Here is a 23564-nt window from a genome sequence, read left to right on the forward strand (position 1 = left end):
CCCAAAAGATATGGGGTTTGTATGCATCATGAAGGAAGCACTGCTTTTCAGTAATGCCTCCCTAGAACTGCTGCTTCAAGCAGGAAAAAAAAAAGGCCAGCAAGAAACTGAGGAATCCTATTTCAAGTAAGATGGGGATCAGTGTCCTCTGCTTCTGGGTAGTTAGTTTGCTTTCAAACAAATGCGAGTCTATAAAGTTTTTAAGGAAATCCTTAAAATTAAGGCAGATGATGCTAATGCTTTGAAGTTAACCAGGTCAGAGTTTCTTCATTTAATAATGGGACTGTAGAAGCGTCACTAGACACCTGGGTTTTTCTTCTACCATAGACTTAAATTATCACTAAATCAGTAACAACTTGATAAAGCTCTGTGGTTTACCCAGGTTTAGTTTACCTGTTTGCCAAACTCTTAAACTGTAACTTGTCATGTGATTCTACACTTTATGATCAAGAACATCTATTGCTACTGCAGCCTTCTCTCTTTAGCTGTGCTAAAGGGCTCCTGAATCCGTCACGTCTGTTCTTGCTGTTGTCATGCAGGCTGGGTAACAGGAATCTGTGGATACCTGACGTAAAAAATAGTGTAAATTCCACGTAGTATAATGGGGCCTAGAAGCCCCGAACTTCTAATTCACCGCAGTATTATTTCTTGCCATGTTATCCTATTTTTAGTCTTGTATTGTTGTTTCAATTTGACTGATTTGAGACTATGGGAATTATTTTGAATGCAAAGCAATACCTTTGAGTGTAATAATTCCTTCCACTCCAAGAACTTGCATTGAAACAACAAAAAAAGAAAATATTGCAAAAGTCAATTAGGCATTTCAGGAGAAGCTTTATTCCCCCTCCTGTTGCCTAATGTCATGTGTGTGTGTGTGTGTGTATATATATATATATATATATATATATATATATATATATATATATATGTATATGTATATGTATATGTATAAGTATATGTATATGTATATATGTATAGTACATGTATGTATAAGTATATATTGTATCGATTTTTCATAAGTGAATATACATGCAACCATATATATGCATGCTACTACATAGCCTAATACAGGAAGTACAGGGCCACCCAATTTTTTGACCTTTAAAATCTGTTAATGATTCAAGGTATTTAAATCACCTGAGAACTTATTATTTATGTGCCATTTATCTGGACCAAAAGAGATATTATTCCATAGCATCTCAAAAGGATTGAGGTTGGAGGGCGCCTCTGGAGGTCATCTGATCCAATGCCCCCTGCTCAGGCAAGGCTACCTAAGAGAACTTGGTCCTTATAGCTTGGCATATTCATGTGTCTTTTGACTTGCAGGTGAACAGTGAAAAACCGAAAGATATTTAATAATTTAATGTAATTTTTGTTACTTGTTTGCTTGTTGTAACTATACACATTATAGGCTTACACAAAATCTCCTTAAGTTCTGTTAGGGAATAATTCTGTGATTTACAGCATTGGACAAATGAATTTCAGAATTTTACACAATCTTTAGAAAAAGCACTAACACTAGGATGATTTTTTTCAGTTCAGTGTTCAGAGAGAAAGAAAAACCAAAGCTACCAAATGAGGGTTAAGCTTTTGATTTCTTTCAGTGTGGTATTTTTATCATTTTAACACTCTCCATCTCACATTATGTTTGGTCCAATTTAGTTGATGAGATAAAGCTGAGGAGCAGGAGCCCGGGAGCCTTCCAGTGGTTCTCCCAAAAATATTCTATATCCTACTTGCTCAGTTATTATCTGAGGTGTGGGAGATCACTGTTGAACTCCATTGTGATAAGAGCTGCTTTTCTAGATGGCATACAGTGCTGTCAATATTGAATAAGAACATCTTCCTTCCTGACTTGGGTCAGTCTCACTACAAAGACAGAATACAAAATTTTGAAATTATTTTTATTTTTGTGTTTTTGTATACTTTTAGTTAGCATTTAGATCTTGGCTGAAATGATTTTATTGCAGTTTTCTAATAAGTACTGGTTTCAGAAAATACAACAATTTATAAATATTTTTATCCACTTTTTTGTCAAATATGATTAATCTATGCCCCAAATAAGCAAGTAAAGAGATGGGATTCAAGGTCTTGGGTAAAAGAAGATAATTTTAGTTAATTAGTTTCAATTGCAGGTGTATATTCAAAGGAGAAGTAAATGAAGCAAGTTTTAACAATTGAAATCTGAATTTTTTTTTTTTATGCAGTGCACCTTAAGAAAAAAGAGGATAATGAAAGAAAATATTAATGGTGCAACACAACAGTAAAAAGTAATGAGAAAGGTATATGTGTTCACACACCTTAATATAATAATATACCTCATATACCTTAATATAATCATATGATCCTGTCGACTGTAACTTTATAGTAGATTTGGATCCTTGTCTATCCAGTGAACACAGTGTTAAAAATGAACAAGTATGACGTTATAGATTTAATATGATGATGTATGCATATGTGGTGTAAAGCAAAAGGAAAAATAAGTAGTTTAAACCAGACACAATTCTGATAATCTCTGACTAGTCAAAATATGTATACAATTTTATAAAAACAGGAGAAAAAAATCAATAAAATAAAAATTGCTAAAATTCTATCTTTACATGCAAGAAATAAAATCTTCTTTATACATCTTACTGCTTATAGTTATTAATTCTGATAGCTTGGAAATACATTAATGGCATTTGATCACTTTTTGCTTGCAATTGTGCCATCAATAATGTAGATAGCTGTAATAATATTGATATATACAATTAAAATCCTAGTTTTGAATGGAGCATTTCTTTTTTAATGAGGGTGCTTTTTGTAAGAGAAACCTTTTATTTTTATGAACAAATCATTATTGCTGAATCATTATTAACATTCTCATAAATACTAAGTCTTATAAATATTTAAGGATTATACAGTAAATATTTCAGGTTTGTATATTTTCCCAGATTTTTTGGAATAGGGTTGGTTAGTTACTGGTAGGATGTCTGTTTAGCTTGGCCTGTGTAGATGATCATTTTCAAAGCTTCAGGATCACTTCAGGAATCCGTTTATGAGTCCTTCAGTTCTTCATTATTTCAACGTGTTTCCAGTAATGTTACAATCAGTAGAAAGCTAACTCACCCTTAAATCCCTGCAAAACCCATAGACAGCAAGCTACATTTTCAGCTATGAGATCACTATAACTATTTGGAACTATTCTTGCATTCTTTCAGTGTATTACACACAATTGTATCAATTTTCCACAATGTCTTATTTTTTCAAATCCAGTAATTCATTATATGAATTGCTTTGAATTTATTGTTACTTCTTGCTAACAAGTCAAATCCAATCTCACTACTAAAGACTATTGCCTTTATAGGGTCTTAAAATCCAAAACTTCACTGGCATTATCATTTTCACATCAAATTTGCAATTATTTTTTCTGAATTCAGCTAGAGCTATTGCATTTCAAATTAAACCAAAAATTTTCTTTGCAAGGTATTGTGTATTTACTATATTTCTGTTATCTTCATTTCTGTAATGGAATAATTTGTTACTTGTTGGCACTGCAGAAAACATAGAAGTGATTTGATATCTCTATATACCACATATAATAAACATACTATTATTTTTTGCTATGGAATGTGGAACTAATATAAGCAAATACACTATTTTAAGAAAGAAGATCTAGAAAAAGTATCTCCATTCTCTTAAAAATTTAAATTTTAAGAATATGGTTTTCTATATTTAGCTGCCTTAGTTGTGCTACAAAAAATCTTTTTTCAGTTTATAAAGAAATCAGATTAGTAATGAAATGAGTGACTAATCCCGAGACTGTGACTGGTATAGGTGAATTTAATTTGTACATGCCTAGTTTCTCTGCACATATGTATTATATCAACATTTTAGGGAATAAGTTCATTTCATTGGGTAGATTTACAGCTCTTTGACACTGGTGGTCTGCAATGTTAGTGGAGGACAATGGGGAATCCTGGGGAATCCATCTCCATGTTAGTGGGGTGAGTCTGGATATAACCCAGTTTTCCAACGTGCTTCTGTATGGCAGGTCTCATCACTGGAAATGAAGTTGTAGTGTGCAGTGCTTTGAAGATAGGATTTAATTTAAAAATTCCATTATTACTGTTGATTATCATGAAATGTGTGCACTTGTGTAGAATCAGACAGTTAATAGACTCACCCAGCATTTGTTCATGTGAGAAGTGGCCTATCAATGAAGGAGGCATCTGTCAGACAGAACCCTCAATGTCATAATTTTGAGCTATTTTTTGAATGCTTCAGGTAAATGTATCCAAAATAAACACGTCCATTTCTGGATGGAGAGCCACATAACAATGTGCCATCTATTGGCAAACCAAGGGAGGTGGGTTTGTGTTTTGTCATTTGCTGTTTCAGTTGTGGTGCAAAAAAAATAGTCTGGAAGTGTAGAAAAATATTTTCTGGAAGTCCTCCTTGCTGGGGAGGGCTGAAGAGAAGGGATCACTTTACAAAGACAAAACAGGCAGGCAAATATTTCACACCATCTAACTTTAATCTAATTCACCCAGAAGAAAGAAACCTTGATATCTCTTCTGATTGATACTTCAATAAAAGCTTAAAGACTGCAGGTTCTCCCTTTTCCTTTCCTTTCCTTTCCTTTCCTTTCCTTTCCTTTCCTTTCCTTTCCTTTCCTTTCCTTTCCTTTCCTTTCCTTTCCTTTCCTTTCCTTTCCTTTCCTTTCCTTTCCTTTCCTTTCCTTTCCTTTCCTTTCCTTTCCTTTCCTTTCCTTTCCTTTCCTTTCCTTTCCTTTCCTTTCCTTTCCTTTCCTTTCCTTTCCTTTCCTTTCCCTTTCCCTTTCCCTTTCCCTTTCCCTTTCCCTTTCCCTTTCCCTTTCCCTTTCCCTTTCCCTTTCCCTTTCCCTTTCCCTTTCCCTTTCCCTTTCCCTTTCCCTTCCCCTTCCCCTTCCCCTTCCCCTTCCCCTTCCCCTTCCCCTTCCCCTTCCCCTTCCCCTTCCCCTTCCCCTTTCCTCCCCTCCCTTCAGAAACATTGAGGGAGAGCAGAGTAGCAAACATGCAGATGTCCAGGGATGTGTTTAGGCTCAGGAAACTTGAAGAAGTGTGTTCTTCTGTGGGATGCCTGAGGGAATATGGTGCACCAGCACAGCTGACTGTTGATGTCCAGGCAGTGCTCAGTCAGAACTCGCAGTCCTGTGGCAGCACCTGATGGGAATTGTTTTTATCTGAGCATTGCACCTTCAGTTTTCCCAGCAGTAATCTGTTTCCTCGATGTACCTGGGTATATTTTATTGCTAGAAGACAATCAATCCAGCATCATGTTCCTTATTTCAAACTCTGCCCAGCTGTGAAAAGTCTTCCTGTAAAAAGATCCCATAAAATGGAAGATGTCTTCTAATCGTGCATCATCCTTCCTTAAAAGACTTGAGCGTTTGGCAAAACTAATTAAATCCCCTTGTTCAGCCTCTGAATACATTTATTCCATGTGGTCACACAAAAACCAGCTACCAGCTCCCAGGCATGTGAGAGTGCACTCATTTAAGCTCAGGCTGATTTGACAGACAGTATGTGCCCCTTAAGCCAAATGAACTCTTTACTTGATCATTTTATTTCTTCTTGGAATTTTTATCTTTTAATTTGAATCGTTGTAGTCCTCATTCATGTAAGATTCTTCTATGTGATGGGATTTTTAATGTGATATATGGGGTTTAGGACTAAGTATGACTTCTAATATTTAAAATGTTCATAGCTATGTATGCTGCTGAAGCAAAATTGTTAGGTTTTAATAGTTTGCCAAATAACATAGGAATGCTAAATAGAACTAAATTCAGTAAATTGAATTCCTGGGCTATTCTGGCACCACAAAACCAGAGGTATTTTAGCCAAAAAGAGATCTTACTGCAAAGAGATTTGGTAAGATTTTTAACCTATAATGAATTATGAGAAATCAACAAGTCGCTAAAAAATTTCAAGAGAACAAAGTAATTATGAGGGCTAAATGTAATCTGTGCTCTGTTGATGTTTCTCTTTTTATCATAAATAACCTTAATCCTCATCCAGGATTAAAAGTCAGTATATTTTTAGCCATGTAATGTCCTAGATAAAAAAATACTTCCATCTATGTTTTTATATATTTTACATTCTGGAGCATTTTGTAATTTTATTGAAGGGATGAATACTTCTGTCTATACATCTCCGGTGCTGCAATTAGAGAGGACATAGGATAGTTTGTCATACATATACCTAAGGTACATGGTTTTATAAAACATAATAGAAGTGTATATTTCAAGTGAGGAAATCTATAGACAAAGTTTCTGTAATATTTTGTGAGTTTCTTCAAATTCTTTTAATATAAGGACCTATCTGCAAGTTATCCTTCTTATGGAGATGAATTAAATCTCTCTCCAAAACTGTGGTTATAAAATGATATAAAGTATCTGTTACCAGTTGTTTAATGACCGGTCAGAGATTAAATGAAAATCTGGACAAAATGTAATCTGAATTTCCTTAAAGAGCAGATAAAACCCAACAATTTTTTTAGTTCAGATTGAGGTTTCCAAAAAGCTGTGTGTTATTTAGGCTGAAGTTTAATCATGTACTGTGCAGTTTCAGTATTCCAGCTAGAACACCTGTCAAATAACTTACATGCAACATGTTTATGGAATCTTTGGAGTTAAATGTTAATTTCTCAATAATCTATTATACTTATTATTAACTGGTTCATAAAATACAGGTTCCCATAGCAAAACACTTTGTAGTGGTGAGTTTTGGGACAGTTGTTTGGGGTATTTTAACTTTCTGACCACGCAATGCATAAACTCATGCTGAAATTTTTCTATATACAGTCTTCAGATAATCAGAATTGTAAAGTTTAGCTGAGTACTCAGCTTCAGAAATATCAAGTCAGCTAAGGGAATAAAAAGCCTCAATCAAGGATAGAATCTTTTAGCCTTCTTGAGGGTAAGATGGTGATTGGAGAAAAATCGAGTTGGTCTAGTTGACTTAGGAGAAACTGCTTCTTTTTGTAAAAAGAAGATGACAGGCAGCTAAGTGGATGCAGGTGCAGTTAGCCATGCAACCAAGTCAAGGAGCAAGCCCAATGCTTCAAGCTATACAGGTTTCAGACAGGTTTAGCAGGCAGTCTTATGCAAACCTAGTGTGTGTTTCTCAGAAACTGTGAAAAGAGAGTTGAAAGCTTGACAGATCTGGCCCTGTATTAGCAAGGCCCACTGATAAATAGAAATCAATGCTGCAGTGACTGTAATTACAAGAAAAATAACTTGAATTTTAAGTCTCTTGACATGGAAGTTCATGACTAAGTTAAACTTGATTAAGAAGGCTGTTAAATCTATCCGGGATGCTGCTGAAATGCATCCAGATGATTTTTTTTTCTGCCATTAAAATTATGGGGATAAACTTAGGATTCCAGGAACTGTAGATGGGCTTTCAGTCATTCATAAAAAACTGTTAGAGTTTGTTTCACAAATACAAGATTTACACATTTCTTCATTTTGTAAGTCTTTCTAGAGAAGCTTCTGTGGTGGATTGACCTTGTCTGGCTGCTAGAGGCTCCAACAGGACAAAGGGAGAAAATAAGATGGAAAAGCTCATCAGCTGATATTAAAAAGTGGAATTGGTTCACCAACTACCACCTGGGTAAAAGAGACTCAGCTTGGAAACAGTTAATTTAATTTACTGCCAGCTGAAATACAGTTGGATTGTGAGAAGCAAAGACAAAACCCAAAATACCCCTCTGCTCCCCCTTGCTTCCCAGTCTCAACTTTACTACTCCACTCCACACTCCTCTGCCTTGTCCAGCCATGTGGCACAGGGCATCAGGCATGGGCTGGGACCAGTCCATAATAGTTCTCCAGTGTTTCTCCCTCCTCCTCCAGCTTGGAGTCCTCTGTGGGCCACAGTCTTTCAGGAAAAATACCTGCTCCCATGTGGTTTCTCCAGGGGCTGTAGCTTCTGTCAGGAAAATCTTCCCCAGCATGGTCTTCACTGCAGGATGTAGGGGAATCCCTGCTCAGGGAACTGCAGCACTTCCTCCCCTCTTCCTTCCCTCACCTTGGGGCTGACAAGGCCCATTTCTTTTTGTAGCTCTGCATATCATGGGATCAGCTTGCCATGTTCTACTTAATCACCTCCTCTTCTTTGGCCATAAGTACCTGTAGTCACTGCTGTCTTCAGTAAACTGACTGGATTTAATCCTTGAATTTGATGCATGAAACAATAGCTTGTGTTCAGGGCAAATGATGCATATTTTTAAAACATTACTTTGGAAGACTTCCCTTTTTTCTTAATTTTCTATCCTTTTTTGAAAGTAGAAGATCCTTTATGCAATCAGTGGCACATGGGTTGCAATAATCCTTATTCGCTTGCTTTCATTTCTCATTTTTTTCACAACTTCTGTTAATTTTTCTGATTATGATTAAATTTTGAAACCATATAATGGCAAGTTATGAAGCAGTGTTACAGGCTTTATTTCCATTATAAGCTAATTTATAATTAAATATTTAGTAGGTAATAACGCTGCACTTAGCATTCCACTGTTACATTATACATTGTGTAATAAATCAGCATCATACAAAAGCAGATTTGTACACACCATGTGGAGAAAACTACTTAAATGATGATCCCAGAGATAACTGTAAACTCACATCAACATAAAATGGCTGTCTTTCTATTTTAGCCCCAGTAAGATCACATTTGGGGTTTAACTATTTTAACATTTGCTTTTAAAAGCCACTTGTTTGGAAGTGCTAAATTATGACTAGAAGAGCTTCCTGATGTGCAACACCTTATATTACTTGTAAGTTAGCTCTGTTCTCAAAACACATCTGACACAGGGTGCTCTGTGCCCTTTCAGTCGGTTAAGACCTTGGGTTTGTTTGATAGGAATCTGCATTTTAGTGTTTTCTTAGATAATCATTGCCAAATAAAATCTCTATTTTTTGCCATATCTATAAATGTAGCTACCACAATGTTTCTCGGCTAAGAAAATCACCTTTTCCTCCTTGCTTCTATTTTTGTTTTATTTTTCTGTCCTTTTAAGTGTATAACCTCTCCATCATATATTTTAACAGTAATTACTATTTCTTAGCAGTTTATCTTACTGAATATCTGAAAGGTATGTACTTTCTCAACCTTTTTCCTTTCTTATTTCTGATAGCTTTCTGGATGGCTTACTTTAGCTGCCCAGTAATTTCCTTTTTCAGTTTAAATGTCACATATTATTGTATTAAATGAGTGCAAAGAACTTAGATTCCTGTACTTCAAACAGCAGGGAAAGAGAGCGTTGTTCAAGATTAATGTTGTATACAGCAATACTTAGATTTCTGTGTAATAAACATTTTGGGATGGCTAAGTTTAGCAAATAGCATAAATGTTTCAAAAAGAAAAGCTTCTTGTGCTTGCACAGCAAGTGACATGGCATAGGCTGAACAACCCTTTCAAACAAAATGCTTGGATCTAATTATATAGTAGAGAGGGGGAGAAATAAAGATATGTAGATTTAGAAATTGAAGAGTCATTTCTGCTTTGATTTAATTTGAAAGACAGCCATTAAAATCATACAGAGGACTTGGTACTGTAGTCTGACTTAGGCAAAGCATGACCTTCACTGCAGATCTTAAACCTTTCAGTTCTGTCATAGTCTGCAAGCAGCAAATTCTTACAAGGGTAGCAATACTCTCATCATTTGTGCTCAGGATAGAAAAATAGAGGCCTCTTCTAGTGGTTGAATGTTAAATTTCAGAATATGTTGTTTCTTTAAAATAAGCAGGTGGAGGAAAAAGTGAAGGATTTGCAAATAAAGGACTGCAGTGCCACATGGTTTTTACAAAAGCTGCTGGATGTGCTTTGTTTGCATTTAGAACTTTTGTGTCTCACAACCAATCTGCTGCTGTTTTCTGCTGTGCACTGAGTCCTGGTAAGCTCCTTGTAAGGTGGTTTGTCACAGTGCACGTGTGTGTAGGCTTGGTAATGTCTTATGCTGATTATGCCTGAAGAGATGAAAAGTTCACCTACAAGTATTTCTCTTAAAAGAGAAAGACAACCTTGAATCCCCAAATGCCTTATTTCTTTTCTGAAGAAAAAAACCTAAACCCAAAGAAAAAAACCTTAAACCAAGAAAAGGAAGTAGTTTCCTCTGAAGTAAGTTTTATTCGTCCGTGTGTCATCTCTGTTCCAAATGCAATAACTTTTGCTCTCTGACAACAAAGCAATCCAATTTTGTTGCTTTTCTGGCACACTAGCTTCCTCATAATCCCTGATATTTGTCCTACTTTCTCCCTATTGTCTGTCTCTGAAAGTTTTTCCTCAACCTGTTGCCTCTCTATCTTTCCTCTTCACCCTACTTTGAACGTTTTCATCTCTTTGCCTGTGTCCTCTTGGTCATTTGCTTGTCTTGGCCACCTCATCTCAAAAGTCTTCCCTTCTTCCCTGGATTCTTTTGTCTAAAGAACTGAAGTGGTTAAGGGAAAGTTATTAAAGACAACAGGGCCAGAAGAGCCTGACCTCCAGTAAACCAGTGGTATTTAAGCTGGGATAAACCCCTGGTTTTAGTATAATCACCTAAAATTTACAGAAACAACCAGAATAAAACTAACCTTATAAATATGTAGTCTACTGACCTGATTTCAGTGTAAAGTTAAAATTAATTATAAACTAGAGAGAAATACAAAGGAATTATTAAACTCAGATTCTAGCAAGAGTAGATACTACTGAAATAATATATTCTTGAAAACCTCTCCCTGTGACTGGAGGATGAGGGTGGAATTTTCTGATTTGTCTATTATGTCTGTTTTGGATTCAAATAACTGAAGTTGATTTGTTTGGCTGAGATCATTCTGCTGGCAGTATTACATAATCTGAATTTAAAAAGCTCTAAGATGGAGTCACAAGAACATGCAAGGATCAAATCAAAACTGGGAAGAACAGTAACTGAGCACAGAATGTTTATCACGTATCTTGGTGAAAATGATCTTTGCAGTTCACAAAATGGGCACAGTCTTTGAACCCAGGAGAAGGATGATGTATCTGAAAGTTATTTTTGTGATATGCAATGTGATCAGAGGCACTCCTGCTTCCTGCAGACTCCATGCCCCTTAAGCCAAATGAACTCTTTACTTGATCATTTTATTTCTTCTTGGAATTTTTATCTTTTAATTTGAATCGTTGTAGTCCTCATTCATGTAAGATTCTTCTATGTGATGGGATTTTTAATGTGATATATGGGGTTTAGGACTAAGTATGACTTCTAATATTTAAAATGTTCATAGCTATGTATGCTATGATGTAGTGTTCAGCTACATCAAATATGGCTGAATACTGAGCAAATGTCAGTATGCAGGAAAGGTGATCCAAGTTTAGGCAACAGTAGATGGTCTTCACCAGCTCTGAAAGCTGTTGCTATGGCAAAGCTATCTTCTACCAAGCAGGGAATAAGAAAAATAGTGGCTGACATGGTTCTCTTTCTTTTATATCAAGGATCTAGCTGGCCATTAAATTTAACTCCTGACACACACAGAAACCTGCAACACACAAATCTTTCTATCTGACAAAAAAGATTGCTTTCTTCTGTTGAACAGGCGTGTGAGCACAAGTCCAGTTCATGGTCCCTGTATTTGTACCACCATGGAGTAGGCATCCCTCTATTTCAGATAATAAAGAGGCAAAATATCCTTAACTGTTGCCTCTTCCCCAAATAGCCTTAAGTTGTCACTGCACTATATGCCTTTTGTTTGTTTAGGAATTACAAAGCCTCATTAGATATCTGAGAATATACAGGTAAGTGCAGAAGATCAGAATGGTTCTCCTCATCTAGCAAAGTTCTGATCTCAAATTTTAACCTGTTTTTGTAACAGTAGCTTCATCAGATAACAAAGTGTCATTACTGTTTGATTTTTCTGAGTGTATTGTTCTGCGCTGCTTTACATCATCTTACCCTATTGAGCTTCCCTCTTTCCCTGTGTGGCCTGCAAGTAGTATTGCAAATTCAGAACAGTAAACCTCTGATATTAATACTGAATATAGTCTGTAAATTTGCTGTCAACAATGTGCTGTTTAGATCAGTTAAAATTGCAATATTCTTACACTGGCACAAAATTCCTAGTTCATTTTCCTGTCCCATTTTCCTTTTCCTTATCTTTTGAATCTTCCATATTCAGACCCACAATTATTTAACCCTTTCTCAATCTCCCATGGTCTTTTCTTTCCTAAAAATCTACACTTTTCCTTACCAAAAACATTTTCCCCAGTTTTTTGTTTGTTTTTTTTTTTTTTTTTAATAGATCTGAAATATCCACTCAAATTTGTTTTAGAGCACTGATATTCTCTCTTCCCCTTCCTCAAATCTTCCATCCCAGATTTACTGAGATTCCTTTGTGCTCGAGCTTGGTAGCACAGATAGCACAGACTTAATCAACTTAGCCTCAGACTCTGCACCTGGAGCGAGAGGTGGGAGAATTAAAAGAAAGGACCATGGACATCTCAGAAGGTAGGATCAACAAAGATGAAATTTTAAAAAACCCAAACAACAAAAAAGCCAAAAAACCTGTGTCATCCTTTTAGTAAGGGAGTAACTGCAAATCAGATGTTCAGCAAACACAGTATTTTGTGTTTCCTCAGGATACTCTGGTAGCTTTTTTGTCTGAGAAGATCAGGTTGCTGGTCTGTGTGAGGAAGAATATTGTACAAATAAAGTGTGTGTTTGTTTTAAACATAGAAGAGGTTGCTGTGATGATATCAATGGGAAGAATCTGCTTTCTGTAATTATAAGAATTATAAGGATTATAAGCATATAGTTATGCTTTACATAATTATAAGGATATAAGCATTTACATTCATAACAAAAGGTCAGGCTTAAGTATTTCTAGTTATGCTAAAAAAACTATAAACTTAAGGATAGATAGTGAAATCTGAATATTAACATGTATAAGGCATAATCCTATTGGTGCTTTGTCAAAACCCTACTGGGTAGTAGTAATTGTGCCAAATACTGAAGATACCATATGATGCTCAACATTCCCAAGGCATGAAAAGTTCTGTCCAGCTAAATTTACACCATGGTGTCTTTTTTTTTTTCCTCCTGAAACTAAATATTTCACAAATATTAATTTGTGAGTTCTACTCTTTAACTGAGAGTTTATTTTCTTTCACTGAGACCTTTCTTTTGTTTTCTTAAGAAAAGGTAAAACATGCAGGATTAATCTGGTAGAGGTTTATAATGATTTTGTTTAAGCTTACATTTCCAGATTCTGTTTAGTACTGTTATCTGTATGTGATATAAAAAACATATTTGTAACTGATCAGAAACAATTTCATGTCTTTTGCTCAGCCTCAGGAGAACTGTCCCAGACAGTGGTGGTGAGCCAGGGCTGTGTGTGGAGCTGCCCAGGCACAGGAGGAAGCAAGCATATGCTTGGTGCCACTCTCCTCCTACTGTATCACTCACAAATTACATGCCTAATTTCACAATCTGGTTGCAAGGCTCTGACAGACTTATTCTAGGCTTAGTGTGGACTTGGGAGTGTGGGAGTTCTAAGAAAACTCAGCAGCCAGAACTTCTCAGCACAGGAGTTGGTGGGGAAGAGAGGAAAATTCTTTCTAAGCAGAATTTATGTTCATAAATCATGATTCTCTGTGAGTGGAAAGATGATCAATCCAAGTGGTCAGAGAAGAATTCTGTCAATCTTCATGGTAGAGATCACTGCAGTGATATGATCCTGCAATATGTCAAAAGTATGCTTTTTTCTTCTCCTAAACATTTTGTTCTTCCAAACAGGATTTAGGCATTTGTTATAACTGACAGATCCAAATGTGCTGCACATGCTCCCTTATGTTCCTTTGGCAGCTTGTTACATCATCCATAAAAACCTTTGTCTTAACCTGATTTCACTCTCCTGTATTTTCAGCCCATTCCCACTAGGAGTATTCCTTAACTGCCAGCTGTTCTCTGTTGCCTTCTCTTCCGATTTAAAGCCAGTAATAATCCTCCTCTTCCTCACAGCCCCAGTGTTTCTGCATCATCTCTTCATAGTGCTCTGTTAATCTCAGCTCCACTGTCTCTTCCTGTGGATCCAAGCAGTGTCTGTAAGCGTTGCTCTTTTCCTCTGTTCATTTTTCTTTCCCCTGAATTGCCTGTGCAGACAGAGGTGCCCAGAACAGATCTCTGGGTGACCCCATGCTCCTGGTGGCTGTCAAGGCCAGTATGTTCTGATTGACTCAACAGTGATAGGCATTGTACAGGTTGGAAACCCCAAATACCTGTTTTATGTAGACAGCCTCTCAAACCTGAAGTGGATGCCATCACCTATTCACATCTTACTTCAACACGGGATAGAGACCTAATCTCTGAAATCTATCTCTGGAGATGTCTTTGTGTGTGTATATATATATATATATATATATATATATATATATATATATGTATGTATATATATATATACATATATATATACATATATGCTATAAATATAGTACAACTTTGTTCTTACTATATTATATTGGAAGTTTTCCAAGACTCAGTCCCTCCACCAGCTTTTTGGTAGAAGGAATCTTAAGCTCTTGGATAGCTGTTCATGGTGTGTACTCTGGGAATAAAATGGGTCAGCATGCTGTGGGCTTTCCACAGCCCCTCATGTGAGCACAGAGCCTCTCCACCCAGATCTTCTCTCCACTCCATCATCAGATATATGGTTTGCTTTGGAGCAGAAACCTGTGTAGATAGTGAGACAAAAAAGAGGCAGACCTTCTAGCAGTAAGGTATGTAACATAGCTGAAGAACAATAAGGCTATTATCATTGCTTTATTCTTTAGAGTTTCACTGAGTTTTTGATGTTTGAAGGTGTCTCTGGAGGACATCAAGTCCAAATCCTTGCCTGGAGCAGGCTCAAGTAGATCAGGTTTCCTGGACTGTGTTCTTTAGGGTTTTGAATGTCTCCAAAGATGTAGAATCCATAGCACTATTTTTAATATTTTTTGATGTATGTCTAAGAATAAAAAAAAATAAAATTATTTCATGCATAAATTCTGCTGTGACCTACACCAGTTTACCCACTCATTTCCTTTCCATGAGTTTTTTTATGAATAATTATATATATATATAAAAGATGTACAAAAGAAGAGTATAAAAAGATAAATAATGGTGCTGTAGTGAAAGCTCTCACAGAAGTTATGAACACAGCCATCCACTATTAAAGACAGTCTGGTTGTGAGCATTTCTATATTTTTACTGTGGTTTGTAAATACATAAATGGATAAACAGAGTTGTCTCTATTTTATAAATAGCAACCAAAACTTTATGTCAGTCCTGACTGTAAAGCTGTTGCACGCCATTGACCTTATTTTGTCAGATTTCTGTAATGTAAAAAAAAATATTTTTGTTCTCTGTGTATCTGTAACTATGGAAACCATTAAATTATTAAGAAGAGTACACCTTCTGTGGCTCATCAAGGCAGCCAAATGTTCAAATAGATATACAAAACCTTTTAGGCTTTTTTTGAAGAAGGTTAGAAGAATACATAAAAATTATCAGTGAAATAATAATTTCTAGGGTAACTTAATGGTCTGTGACAAATGGATACTAATGTTACAGAACATGTGACTAGCAATTCATGGCTACTATGTTATCAGAAGAAATGGAAAGAAATTCAGGCAAGAGAAACAAAGTTAAAAAAGAATCTAATTTATGAGGAAAGCAGCTTATAGTCTTGCTTTAGAAAATCACAGCTGTAACCATGAGCCTGCAGTTTTTGTGGTATTTTTTTAGTACCATGTGTTAATTTCTTTGTGTAGTAGATTTAGAAAAGAACTTGCAGGGGAAGAATATTTAAATTACTGTACGTAAAAGTGCTGGTGTGAATTTTTAGACACAACTGCCGCCTTCACCTCTAGTAATTTTGCTTTCTTCCTTGAACTCCAAAGATATTCTCAGTGAAGTACATTGCACTAATGTCTGGAACATGGCTATGTGCTGTTTAGAGATGATATTTCATATTGTTACTTTATAGTTGTCTAAGTGTCTGAGTTCCAACACTCAGTTTGCTGCAGGATTATTCTAGATAATGTTTAATTTTTGGGTAAGTTTTTGGCATCTTTCTGAAAGATTGGCAGCAGTAGCTGAGAGATTTTGGCAGAAGGGCATGTGAAGAAAGTCAGGTGTTTTTTCTTTTCTTTTTTAATCTTAAAATGACTACTAACATTGTTGCTAACAGCAGTTGCAACAAAACTAGCATGAAATGCCCTTTTGATGTTAACTCCTTGAATCACTGCTCCAATGCATATTTTTCCCTTCCTTTAGGCAGCTTTTAGCTGTGGATTTAGGAACCTAGGCCAGGAACGTGATTAGGACCAGTACATCAACTGTGTGCTCAGTTGCCTAAAAGTAGACATCCGATGCCATTTTTTATGCCCTACGTACATATGACACATACATATGGCTGGCACATGGGCCCTAAATCCTGTGGCGGCAAGGTGGGATATGCTGACTTACTGCTACAGGCACTAGGCTATCATTAGACGCAGGATCTTGTTTTATTTCACTGTTTCTATGTGAAACTGAGTGGAATCTCTTTGGAGACCTAAATACCTGACATGCCTATAGTCATTTCAGTGGAGACAGTTTTACTTACTTTTATGACAGACTTACTTACTTTTAGGCATCTTACTTCAATCCTTCTTTGTACACATAGACTCTAATCTGGAAATGTAACATCTCAGTTAACTGAAAGGCAAGCAGAAAAAGAGTAGGAGGTGCAGTCTCTTGTGCAAGTGGAAAATTCTGGTAATGCAGGCTTCTAAACATCCCTCCTGGAATCTCTCAGTCAAGCTTGTAAATTGCACCATAGGATTTAAGGCAACAAGTAGTTCTGTGAGCAGCCTAATTTCCTATGAACATGTCTTGTGGTTGAATTGCCATGTAGATTCTGTGATGCCAAAAGAGATTGCACTAATGAAATATTTATAGGACTTTGATAGAGCTTCATGTTTTATGTACCTTTTTCGAATATAATCACCTGAAACCTTCCATGCCTGTGCAATTTTTTATTGCATTGTCCAGTGAGTTAGCACATTATTGTAGGGTGCAGACAGAAATTAGGGAAGAACCCAATCAACCTGTCTGCAAAATCTTCCGGTTTTTTTGCCAAACTGGAATAAAATATCTAGCTGAAAACCTGAATTCTGAAGAAAGCATGCTCTGGAAGAAGCAGATTCCATAGGAATGGAAGAACGGAGAGTACTAAATTAAAATGACTTCTTGTCACTTTCCTGAAATGGCTGAGCCCTGTATGTCTGTTGACCATCAACATGGGCAAAGTGGTCCTCTCCCTGATTGGAGAGGTGGGCAGCAGAAAATTGCATAGTCCTGTTGAGCCCTTCAGTCTAGGGAGAGGCTTTAGAAAAATCAAAACCTAGACTCCTCAGTTACTTCTTTATTAATAAATTAAACATAATCTGGAACTATTCCTAAGTTTTAGAGTATCAGTGTGAGTAAACTGACACAAAGCTACTTGGCACACTCTTGGTCTTCTGCCTTTAGCATTTTCTTGCCTACTTTTCCTGGGAGGTGGGGAGTTGGAGTGTTCTGCAGTGCACCTCCAGAAAGCAGCTTGTTTGGAGAACTTGCTTTGAAGTACATCAAAGATCCTAGCACAGAGACTGATTATTTTGTGTCATTTGGCTTCAGTGCTCAAAAATGTTTCTGTGCAGATCTAGTGTGCCAGTATTGTCATTTCAAGATGTAATTTAATGGGAGATCCTGAGGCAGTGCTGTAGGTAAAACACACCCTTATCCCCATTTGCTTTTATTTCTGGTCACATGATTTCACTACTCATCATTCCCTCCATGAAAAAAATAGATGTGACGAAGAATAAAACCAGTTTAAGAAAACACAGATAGGTTTCTGCAATAGTTTTACACACAAGTGGCTCCTGGGAGAGCCTGACCATCAATAAACAGTATACAAGTGAGTATGTGGCACAGGGAACCTTCCTGTGAGCAAGAAAGGGAGAGAACAAACCCAGATAGGAAGAAAGAGGAGGGAGTTGGGGAGAAGACGTTCCTTTTTTGCTGAGCAGGATCTGTCGGATGCACCCAGCTCTCTGTACATTTGAAAAATATATTTAATGTAAACTTGGACTCAGGAGCACACATTCATTAGAAAGGCAAGAGTTGTTTAGGATTTTGGACTAATGTAAGTATTCAAGCAGATTTCAGCTTTATTTATTTATATTTTAATGGAGTGAAGCAATCACAACATTTAGATAGGATATTATTAAAAATAATAATTCTGCTATAGCAGAAGAGATAAATGCAACACTGTATAATAATTTCATGGTTTGCTGCAGGTTTTTATGTTATCTCAGAAACATTAAATGATGCATAAGCTAACTTAATTTTGTGAATGAAAATTTTGTAGGAGGTAATTATTATTGTTTCTTCTCTTTGACTTTCAAGAGATAAGTTGTAGGGTGCTGGCAGAGCTCTGCTGAAGTTAATGGTTCCTCATGCAGTGAAGGGGGTCTGGCTAATTAGAACTGGCTGAAATAACCAGTGTCTTCCAAAAGTGTGTAGAAGGGATGTACATTAAATCAACAACCTCAAAAAATGTAGTGTGTACACCCTTCAGAAGGCAAATAATTAAGGTAGTGTGAAGGTTCAGTAAGGAATAGCTTGTGGCCTGCTCTATTAGCACACTTGTTGCCTAATTTGCTGCATAGGGATGAAGCAGGATGCATGGGAGTCATCCTAACTGTGGGATTTCAATTTCTAAACTCAGGAAGCATAAAGGAGTGTGTTTCTTATGGACCCTCCTCAGAATCTTGGCTTGGGTGAAGGATTTGGGGAACTTGCTCTGACCTCAGTGTGAGATTTGCCTGGCATGTGTCACATAAATTTAGTATAACCTTTGTGCCCCCCACAATGTGACTTTAGCCTCCCAGTGCATGTTTGGAAGTTTCCAAATTTGAATTTGAAAAAAAGCCTTTTTTCTGCATTCTAAAGTGCAGGTTTGAAATATGTAATTGTATAGAATTATTCTTATTTTTGTAACTGAAAATGCTTTTTCTGTGTGTATAGTTATATATATATATATATATATATATATATTCCTTACTATGGGCTCTTTCAAGTTGGAATTTCATGTTGTGTTAGTACAGGAATACTGTTCCTCCTCATTGTGGATCACATTCAGCAGTACCTGTAAGAGTAAGTTTGAGGCGTATTTTTTCTGTGAATGAAATATTCTGCCACACGAGGGCAAGCATGGGATCCTTCTAGCATGTTTTCACGCAGCCTGTCAAGTTTCCACATGAATCTGTGTGGGAACTGTTGACCCACGTGTGCTGAGTCCTGTGTGTGCCACTGGTCTTTTTTGTTATGTAGCAGTAAAGCCCAGAACCCTTTGCTATGCTGTGAAAATGCACCTTTTTCCAGAGCCATGCATATGAACCCTGTGAATGAAGAACACCCTTTTACTGGTTTCTTTGATAGCTTCACGTGTGAAATTGCATTGACGTGTGCAAGGATGCAATAAACCAGAAACAAACCCAGAAACAAAAACCAGACTCTGGATGTCTTGAATGACCTAATGTAGCACTTCACCAGAGCTCACTGTCCAGAGTAAACAGAAACTATGTTTGAAGTGACAGGCCAGAGCAAAATTGTCTTACAGTCTTCATTTTACTGATGCATCGTGTGGAGGTCCAGAAGCCACATTAGAGAGTGTAATCCTTCATCAGAGCATTTGTTTGGTTGCCTAACATCTGTGGATTGTTAAGATAAGTTATTACACGGACCTGCTTTAGTTTAGATTAGTTTGGACCACATCCCAGTATATTCAATCAGGATATAATTCCTGCATGCTGCTGAATTGCTTGCTCCACATACTTCTCTGAAAATGTTTTTCAATATACAGTTTTGTCACTGAAACTCTTCTGTCACCTCAATTTTTGATTTTTTTTTTTCCTCTTAAAGAAGAGCTTATATTATTTTTTCTTTTGGACTGAAAAGATCTCAAGACAGCTGTAGCATTTTTTAATTCCTGAAGAGATTCCTAAACAGGGGTGGTAGTATATAGCTTCTATGTGAGTATAATACCTATTTCTTATGTGTGCAATCCGTGGTGATTAGTATGTACTGTGTTTAAAAATAGCTGTTAAGAAAATGGGTTTGTATTTACTTGTCTCGTATTTCTTTTTTCAGTAGTCTGTATTTTTCAGAGTCTCTTTGTGCATTAACTTTTCTTATTTGTTTTTATCTCATAATATTTTGCATAAAATTAATTAAAGTGTCAAAGGTGATTATGGAAATTAACAATATTTTCTTGAATTTTATTACATAATTTATACATTTTTAAAATTATTGAATACATTAAGTTGTAAAGGAAGTATGTTACTAGGTTTGCATACATACACATGCGTGCAATTTAATTAGGATAATTTACTTTTACTTAAGTATTCCTTATTCTTTAAACAAACTCTACTTGATTAATTTTTTTATTTACATTTTTTTCAACCTTTCTTGGAAACTGATAAAATACAAGTAATGTCAATTTTTTGTTACTGACCTTGGTTTATAGCATTGACATAGATTTTATACACAGAACACTTGCATGCACACTTTTGCTGTCTAATGAACTAACAGCTGTGCCAGATCCTATAAAAGCATTTTTAAATGTGGCTTTTTTCCTTTAGCCTTGCTGTGTTTTTGAATACCTGTAATAATAATCGGATAGACTAAAAGTCTGTTCTATTTAAAACACATAGTCTAATAAACTAAATTGCTGGTTTTTGAGGTGTACTAGATGAAATAAATTAGACATTTTGGAATCAAAGGCTTTTTTTTTGTTTGTTTTTTAAAGGTCTAGAATTTATCTTTGTCAAAGTTGTTTTTTCTATTGTCTTCCTGAGTGTTACTTGTTTTCATCATGATATATGTTTATGCCCCTGTTGGAATAATTGTAGCTTTTGATTAAGGTTGGGTCTTTTTAAACTGATGTATAGTACATATTTGATTATCCTTCTTAAATAGAAGAAATATAACAGTCATCTTTTGATAAAGGTGCAATTCTGACAGAGGGTCAAGAGTTGGATGTCTTCTCTTTATGGTTTGGTCAAACAGTGCAGGAATGCACTTGCAAGTTCCGATGTAGTTTTCTGACCTAAAAAGATAGTCTGTTCTAGAGTGTTTTAAATAAATGTTAATTATTTTAAATATGTAAAATTCCTAAAGTTTTCGTTGTGCCTTGTAAGCCATGCACTACCTCCACAAACCAGAGTGTCAAAGGGCTCAGTAATAGAACTTTGTCCTGTTTCAAGTTCTTCCATGAAGTGTTTTTTACTCTTCTTTTTTATTTTAAACACTGTATAATTTTGTGACTGTTTTTTTTACGCAAAATATTTCAAGCATATTTTTCCTCCCAACTTTTGTCATCATTCTTAGCTTCATTGCAATTTTATCCATTCCTATATACTTTCCATATTAAATTAAGATATTTTCTTTACCATTTTCCTTAATAATAATCTGCTTTGTTTCCTCTCATCTCTATTTTTATTTCTGAAAAAAATCCTCTCTCCTCTATATCCTTCATGCATTTTGCCCATTTTTTCCTCTTTCTGAAAACTGCGTTTTTATTGTCTCAATTTTTTCTTTAATTTTCACATACTTTAGTCTTGATTAACCATTTATTTTTCTGGTTGAGTTGCTCTTGTACATAAGACTGTACCTACAGTATACAGGCTGGAAACAGAGTCTTGCTTTAATGTGTGTGCTCCTGTATATCTGCGTGTAAGAAATTAAACCCCCCAATTAAAAAAAAAAAAAAATCCTGGGCACCACAGTCTAGGCACACAACTTAATTGTGATTTACAAGGACACATGTTTGCTAATTCATTATTTGCAGCTATAACTCAAAAAGATTATGATGATAATTTGCAAGTATTACAAAATACGGTATTTCTGCATTGTTTTCACTGGTGTATTTAGTTTTCTGTTAGTAGATTTCTTAAGTTTTACTTTACACCTCTAAGTAATTGCAGTAAAATAGCTAAAATAATTCACGGTACATAATGAATTTATTTGCAGGACAATGTGGAGTTATTTAATGTGATAAAGTGATTTCACAAGAAAATACCGTGTCAATTTTCTGTGACTTCTGTGCAGAAGTTGGGAGTTAGCTGGGCAGGACACTGCCCCTTGAGGTGCAAGTCCTGTTTAGAGTCTGGTGGGATTGTCTGTCCTGACAGCGATCCACACCAGTGGAAAAAACCCAACCCACTCCCTGCTGCATCAACCCCCGCAACAAGCACGGTCACGTTGTCGGTGTCTGTTCAGAGGAGAACTAGGGCTGGGCTGAGGGAGGATTGCCACAGGTAGGACTGATGTATATTGACAACACATTTTGGAGAAGCTCGCATAGCATGTGCCTGCAGGATGCTTGGCTCTAGCCAGTGCAGAAGCATGTTCTGGGTCCTGTCATGAGCACCAGCCTCACTAGCTCAGAGAGCCAGAGGTCGTACCTGCTCGGCGGTAGTGAGCATGCATTGCAGGCTCTGGGAGGCAGCTGCACTGACTCTTCTTGTTGTCTTCAACTAGGTTATGTGGGTATGCAATTTATGTCGAAAGCAACAAGAAATCCTAACGAAATCTGGAGCGTGGTTTTTTGGAAGTGGACCTCAGCCGTCACCGAGTCAGGACGGAACGCTGAGCGATACGGCGACGGGCGCAAGCTCGGATACACCGAGAGAAAAGAAAGCAAGACTTCAAGAGCGATCGAGGTCACAGACTCCCTTAAGTACAGCAGCTGCCTCATCACAGGAAATCTCTTCTTCCAGTGTGCAGCCTGACCGTAGGAAAGGAGCAGAAGTTTCACAGCCAGCTATGGGCCCAGACCAAAAGCAAGCTTCAAGGTCTAGAAGTGAACCTCCAAAAGAGAGGTAATGCTTTCTGTCTAGATAGAGCCTACAATGCTAAATGCTAGTTCAATTGGGCCTCCTATATGTTTACTACTATGCAAAAACAAAGAATAAATTGATTTACTGACCAGGGAAGGATAAAGTTTTGCTAGCAAATGCATTGTCTATGTTGATCTGTGCAACAAAAATGAGAAAAAAAAAATATATTTTATGGATATTTCTGTATACTTCAATGCATTTTGATGTACACTTTGAATATAGGATTGTAGGTTGCTTTTCAATTTTAAATTTGACTCGTATTTTAAAGTTACTAAGCAAAGAGCAAGCCTTTAGTGTTCTTGAATTTTAAAAGCAACATTCTCCTGAAAAATCCACACCTAAGCAATCGGAAAACACCCTGTGGAATTCTTTCAGATAACCTTATATTTTATCTCTTCATCAATGATATTTCCAATTTTATTGTTAGAAATAATACAGTTAAAAGACCTCATTTACAAGTATGAAGTTAACATTCATGTAGAACAGCAATAGTACCTTCTTGAATTCAGAGCAAGCTGTTTGCAAGAATAAAACAACCAGAAGAAAACTATTTTAAGTGAGTAAATGAGGTAGTTCCTGAGGTGCATTCTGTGTGATGAATGGGTTGAGGAGTAGCAAATCAGGAGG

General features: G+C 36.4%; 1 protein-coding gene across 40 annotated transcripts in view; it reads left to right on the forward strand.

The window, feature by feature from the left end:
• Nucleotides 1–23564, forward strand: part of RIMS1 (regulating synaptic membrane exocytosis 1) — a 364651-nt gene that overhangs the window by 180236 nt on the left and 160851 nt on the right. For 34 of the 40 annotated variants that reach the window (XM_072926549.1, XM_072926565.1, XM_041715055.2 and 31 more), the window contains one exon: nucleotides 22579–22919. In XM_072926549.1, the coding sequence (XP_072782650.1) occupies nucleotides 22582–22919 (338 nt within the window). In that variant the 5' untranslated portion in view covers nucleotides 22579–22581. Of the gene's footprint in view, nucleotides 1–19137; nucleotides 19192–22578; nucleotides 22920–23564 lie in introns of those variants that run through there. The other 6 variants (XM_072926553.1, XM_072926561.1, XM_072926562.1 and 3 more) reach the window with 2 other exon arrangements.

The sequence above is a fragment of the Taeniopygia guttata genome, chromosome 3 (genome assembly GCF_048771995.1).
Source record: "Taeniopygia guttata chromosome 3, bTaeGut7.mat, whole genome shotgun sequence".
Classification (NCBI taxonomy): domain Eukaryota; kingdom Metazoa; phylum Chordata; class Aves; order Passeriformes; family Estrildidae; genus Taeniopygia; species Taeniopygia guttata.